This window comes from Ictalurus punctatus, chromosome 23, assembly GCF_001660625.3.
Source record: "Ictalurus punctatus breed USDA103 chromosome 23, Coco_2.0, whole genome shotgun sequence".
In the NCBI taxonomy this organism is placed as follows: Eukaryota; Metazoa; Chordata; class Actinopteri; order Siluriformes; family Ictaluridae; genus Ictalurus; species Ictalurus punctatus.
Window position 1 is genome coordinate 17,170,948 of NC_030438.2, and position 6,960 is coordinate 17,177,907.

The 6,960-nt window shown below is 36.3% G+C and overlaps 1 protein-coding gene across 1 annotated transcript in view; it reads right to left on the bottom strand.

The window, feature by feature from the left end:
• Positions 1-5,439, bottom strand: part of iglon5 (IgLON family member 5) — a 148,143-nt gene extending 142,704 nt beyond the window's left edge. Inside the window, exon 1 of the mRNA XM_017453739.3 lies at positions 4,853-5,439. Within this exon, the coding sequence (XP_017309228.1) occupies positions 4,853-4,907 (55 nt within the window). The 5' untranslated portion in view covers positions 4,908-5,439. The remainder of the gene's footprint in view (positions 1-4,852) is intronic.
• Positions 5,440-6,960: the final 1,521 nt, after the last annotated feature.

Below are 6,960 nucleotides of genomic sequence, written 5' to 3' on the forward strand. Positions count from 1 at the left end.
CAAGTGATGCGATAATATATAGAGGCAATGAAATAATATATAGAGGTGATGAGATAATATATAGAGGTGATGAGATAATATATAAAGGCGAGGAGATAATATATAGAGGCAAGGAGATAATATAAAGAGGTGATGAGATCATATAAGGAGGTGGTGAGGTAATATAAGGAGGTGGTGAGGTAATCTATAGAGGCAATGAGATAATATATAGTGGTGAGAGCCATAAGATAATCTATTGAGGCAATTGAGTAATATAGTTTTGCCTCAAGATAATATGTTGATGTAATGAGATAATATATTGAGGCCACAAGATAATATACTGAGGTGACAAGATAGTATATTGACAACACATGATATTATATTGAGGCAATGAAATAATATATTGAGGTGATGAGATAAGATATTGAGGCAATGAGATAATATACTGAGGCAATGAGATAATTTATTGAAGTGATGAGATAAGATATTGAGGCCACAGGTATTCGGATATTCACGATTATTCAAAATAATATATAGAGGCAATGAGAATATATATAAGTGATGAGATAATAAATTGAGGACACAAGATAATATGTTGAGTTAATTCCTTGAAGCAACAAGTTAGTATATTGGATCACAAATTACTTAATTAATTAATTAGGCCACAGGATAATATATTAATGCCACAGGATAATATTTTGAGGCCATAAAATGACATATTCAGCTATAATTCAGCATATTGAGGCCACAAGATAATATACTGAGGTGATGAGATAATATATTGAGGCCACAGGTTCACATGTATCAAGTCAAGGAGATAATTATCAAGGTAATGAAATATATTGAGGCCTGAGATCATTTGGTATCTTTGGTATCTTGTGGATATTGGCATCATACTTAAAACATGGCCTCCAGTAAACTATTTTTGGAACATTTTCTTCAATTTGAGAATTCGCTTAAGAGAATTTGCCTAGCCAGCATTTGCTGAAGCACTGGTTGCTGCCATGTGCTGCTAATAATGAAGTCCTCATTCTGAGTTTTACGTTTAAGATGTCATGGCACTGTCATGAATTGTACCTTGGCTCGTGAGCAAAGTGTAGACCCTGGAAGCACACATGTCTCCGTGCCCGAAGAACTGAAGTGCTCTCACCTGTGACATTTCCTCTGCATGCTCGCTTCACTGCTCCATGCTCATAAATAACTTTTTTTGCGCATTTTGACAATGACCATGCCTACTGATACTGCTCAGTAAAAGAACACGGTATCAGAGCAATACTCAATACCACAAGACTGGTAATACTATCAATCATTTCCAATCTGTGGTTCCTGTAGTCACAATGGTCAAGTTGATTTCTCTGTATGGCACTCATTGTAAAATGCAATACTTGCCACAAGTTAAGCAGTTCGAACCCGACAAATAGATCTAGATTAATTGTATAGTCATTTGTGGCCACACCTTATTAAAAAAAAATAACCACCATGGCACCTAAGAGGCTCTGTAGGTTTCAGTACAATCTGAAGGGAAAAAAAGCCCATTTGTCCTAATATAACCTTACACATTTCCAATAAACACAACACCAAAACCCCATGTTTACAATGCTCACATTAAGCCTGCCCTAACAGGAACGCTTGTAATTAAGTGTTGCTTTGTTTATCCAAATCCCATTTTTTTTACACATTGACATTCAATTAAATCAGCATACAGTCAACTTTATAATAACTTTATTTGTATGCAGCACAAAATGATTTACAACATTAACATAAAAAGACAGGGTAATAAAAGGAAACTTGGTAATACAGACAGGAGGAGTATGTATAAAACAAAACAGAATGAGATTCAACAAAAACATGAATTTAACCAAAAAAAAAAAACGAGAAGATTTTAGAGAGGAAATGATAAAATAATGGGAACATTATGTGATTATAATAAATGCAAGAGTGATTAAAATGATGAGACACAGCAGAAGTTTGCGTTGCTCGCTTATTAGTATCCTTAATGGGATATTCGCCGGCTGCACGGTTAAACCTTGAGTAGCGATCGCTGACAATTTCAGAGGAAAACGTTCATTGTGTTCACAGAAACAACGGAAATAAATTCATGTCGACTGTGAATAGGCATGCACAGACTGAAGTCATTCGGAAAACAAAAGCCTTGTAGGAGAGTGCGCAGACGTGATTTGGTATGCTAACTTGTTGCAGGAAAAAAAAAAAGAATAGAAGAAATTCAACTACTTAAATATAAGGCTCATTATTTCACATGTTAAACATGTAGAGTAATATTCTGGCTAGTTATTACAGCCATAGAGCTCCTTATTCCTGACCAATAATGTCCAAGCTGACATTATTTATAGGCTACTTGTCTTTAGCTTTATTGAGGCTTGGATTAAACCTATTCAAATCTAGTGAACAGTCAATCAAGCTAATAATGATCTCTTTCATGCATGAATTATTTCAAGCATGTCCAGATTCTTTGGGTTTTTTTATGACCTAAAGATGTCATGACTGTATATGAATAAATATTACTTATATTAAAATGGAAATGGATAAAACAGTATAGTCTATCTATCTATCTATCTATCTATCTATCTATCTATCTATCTATATACATGTGTATATGTAATATGTATACGTATATGTATCTATATATGTAATATATCTATCCTATATTTTGTTTATACCAGATCTATCTATCTATCTATCATATATTACATTTATATCAGATATATCTATCCTATATTTTGTTTACATCAGATCTATCTATCTATCTATCTATCTATCTATCTATCTATCTATCTATCTATCCTATATCTTGTTTACATCAGATCTATCTATCTATCTATCTATCTATCATATATTTCATTTATATCAGATCTATCTATCTATCTATCTATCCTATATTTTGTTTACATCATATCCATCTATCTATCATATATTTTATTTATATCAGATCTATCTATCTATCTATCTATCTATCTATCTATCTATATATCTATCCTATATTTTATTTATATCAGATCTATCTATCTATCCTATATTTTATTTATATCAGATCTATCTATCTATCTTCCAATATAAACAAAAATGAACATTCAAATCTAAAATATCTAATGTATATTACAAAAATAATTTTCAAAATGATCATGTTTTAACAAAATCTAGCAATATTCTCGACAACATGTACACAGTTTAGGACTCTTGCATGCCAAACATTAAGGCATTCATTTGAGTCTGGAACAATATATATATATATATATATATATATATATATATATATATATATATATATATATATATAGTTTTACTTGATTTTGGATCTTGTGTAGAAACTTATACACCAGTGACATGAGAAATTAGCAAATAACCCAGAAAGTAACTGAAATCAGGATAACGATTTATATTAAATGCCCTTAGTGGTGATGTACTTCTTATATTTTCCCACTATGCATGAAAGGGTTAAAACAACTCAATAATGAATATAATGACTTCATTACTTGTGCATTATGATGTCTAGCACTGTAACAACCCCCGGGTATCCCCCTGGCCTCTTGAGAACCGCTGCTCTAGACAGACTACAGTGCCACAGCTGGACATCCTTCCTATGATCAGATGCAGTGGTGGATTGTGTGCCAGTGACCAGAAGGTTGTGAGTCCAACATTTAGGGACTGCAAGAGAGCCACTGTTGGGACTACTCCGTTTGGATATTCATGTGGAAGACTGCCAGAGCTGGCTGGTGGGTAGGAATTGACAAAATGAACAAATGGAAGAAAATAGGGATGGTGGGAGTGGTGTTTCTCTGCTGAATAAGAATGACTCACATGGCACAACCTCGAGCAATCAGACACACTAGGACATTTCGACAGATTATGGAACAGTACAAAATGTTAACGTGGGAGGGATGGCACACTCTCTCTCGTGTATGCAGAAGAGGGTAGATAGCGCTTACGCTGCCCTGAGCAGCAGTTTGGAAAAGATGCAGTGGTTGGCTTCACATGTTTTGGAAGAACAATGAATAAATGTAATGACTTACATAGCACAACCTCGAGCAACTGCTAGCCTACATTTAGTCAGACTTTGTAATGGCAGAACATGTTTCACGCCTAATAATTACTGTGAAGGGGAACGTTCCCAGTAATTTCCCAGGTTCATAGAAACAAAATGTATGGATGAGTATTGGAGACACAATCTAAACTCCTTAATGCTCATTCAGGAGATTACAATGGACTAGGATGCCTCGGCTGATCATCCATATATCCTTCCAATCATTTCATGATAAAACATTCGATGACATTTGAACATATCAAATAAATATAGTTTATTACTACACTATATAACCGCTATATAATTTAATGCATACTTTCGAAACGGTTCTGTGACAAAAAAAAACAAACAAAAAAAATATACATAAAATGCATTACTAAAGAAAAACAAAGTTACTGGTTGATGTTAAAGGCGCTCAATTGGCCTTGCTGTCAGATAGGGGCGTGATTTATTTAATTAATTAATAAATAACAAGTGGGCGTGGCTTGTGGCTCTGTGGGACGGATTACAAGCGCTACCTTAGTAACTTTAAAGTTTTGCCTCTATTGATAAGGCGAAATCCTTCTGCGCACGAGCATCATGCAGCATGTTTGACAATCCTAATGACATGTTGAGGGGGGGAAAAGTTAAACGTGCTCAAGCATGTAAAAAATCTCGGCATACAGAAGGAGCTCGAGCCGCGGCGCATTAGTATGCGACTGGAGAAGCGCACGAGCAGAAGCAGAGCGCGAGGCGAGACGCGCTCCACAGTGAGAGAGAGAGAGAGAGAGAGAGTGAGAGAGAGAGAGAGACGTGACATTCTGTATTTCCAGCACGCGATCCGTTGCGACTTACCTTCAGACAGAAGCGCCAGCAGCAAAACGGTGAAGATTGAGATCGCGCGGCTCATGTTTACGAGTTGCAATCGCTGTATCGCTCCTCGAGCACCGTGATGCAATTCAGCAGGTTGTCCTTATGTTTGTTTGTTTGTTTGTTTTTCTGTAAGACAGAGAGAGAAAACGCACAGAGCGCAACGCACGCGCTCTTCCTCTGCTCTTGTTTACTACAGATGCTCCAAAAATGTCTTAGATGAGAAATTTAGATATATAGATATATATTTTAAATCTCCTCCTCTTCGTGCCTTTTCCCTCTCTTCCTTGCTCCAAAGTGACCCCTTAAGAGAAAACAACGACCGACAGGCACGCAAATATCCCTCACGCGAAGAGCATCCCCGCACGCGCCAGATGAGAGGACCAGATGAAGTGAAAACCAAGGTTGCTTATCGCAGAGCGCGCGCTCTCTCTCGCTCTCTCACTGGTGTATCTCCCGGTCCGGATTCTCTCTCGGAATGCGGCGCGAGCGAGCGGATCAGCAGCGCGACACTACGCGCATAGTTAGCGCGAGGCAGAGTCAAGAGCGGAGCCCGCACGAGCTCTGATTGGCAGCTCGAGGAGGGAAAACGGCCGGCCAGTTCCAAGCGGGGGCGGGGCTCAAGGGAGGCGAGCTAGCCAATCACAGGGTGGGAGGGGCGGGGTGAAGAAAGGAGCGAGAACAGAATATTAAAGCGATTTATAGGGAATGTGTGCAGGTACTGCGGTATTCCTCCTGACAGTGTGTACAGGGGAAATACACACACACACACACACACACGGCATATAGTAGGTCATAATATATTAAGAAAAAGAAGATAAAGAAGAACAATAAGGAGGACAAAAGGCACTTTACATATAGTAGGTTTCGTTTAAGTTCAAATGAAAGCAGAAATATGAAAAGAACAATAGCATGAAGGAGGAAATCCATACAAATCACAATAAAAAGAAATATATAAACAAATAAATACATTTGTAAATTAGAGATGGTACTGAGTGGTGGATTGGATAGAGGAATATTGGTTTTTGGATTTCAGAAAAAAAAGACGATTGTATTTTTTCATGAGGATTGTTTTTTAAAAAAAAATTATATTTATACTTTATTATATTTATTATAATTGCAGTACAAATGATTTTTCTATGTAAATAAAATTTAAACTGAATATAAAACCCTGCAGCTATATATATATATATATATATATATATATATATATATATATATATATATATATATATGAGGAGGTATTGATCTCAGCTGATATTCAAGGTTTCCATACTGTTATCAGAAAAGAAACAGAAAAATGCTATCTCTAATGTAAATAAATAAATGATATGTAAATAAAAATCATGCTATCCAAAACTCACTTGTTGCAATGGTGTGAAAATCAAATAAAAATAGTATGAAATAATAACCAAAGAATTCTGATTAGCGGAAGTTCTGCGTGTTTTGCCACTCAGTTGCAGATTTTTCATCAAAATCACGCACAAATTTTGTCTGTCTAATATTTAATAATATCTGGGGTTTGAAGCAAAGTACTTTCTTTGTCAAACTACAAACTTTCCCAAATGGCACTATTTAATAAATTATACAGCACAATAAAACAGGGCATACGGTTTAATTTGGTTTATTTCGATTCGGGATGTTATCGGAAAATAGTCCCCATGAAATCAAAATTTTTGAAAGCAATGTTTTGTTGCTTTTAGTATGAATATGTTAGCCTGAAGGCTGATTGGCGTGTCCAAAGTGTCCGTAGTGTATGAATGGGTGTGTGAATGTGTTGGGATAGGCTCCAGGTTTCCCCGTGACCCTGAAAAGGATAAGCAGTGTAGAAGATGGATGGATGGATGGATGCTAGCCTGAAGGTTATCAATGAGCTAGCGTGTGCCAAATTAATGACAAAATTCGTAGTTAGAAGATATACGTGTTCAAAAATTTACAGTCTCTCTCTACCACCAATCCGGATCAACAATTTTGATGACATCATTCTGCACTTCATCTTCTCATCGGATTTTCTATCCAATCAGTTGCTGTCTAGAATCTGAAGTGTCCCACCGCCAACATTATAAGAATCACCTTGCTGTCGTTGAGCGAGA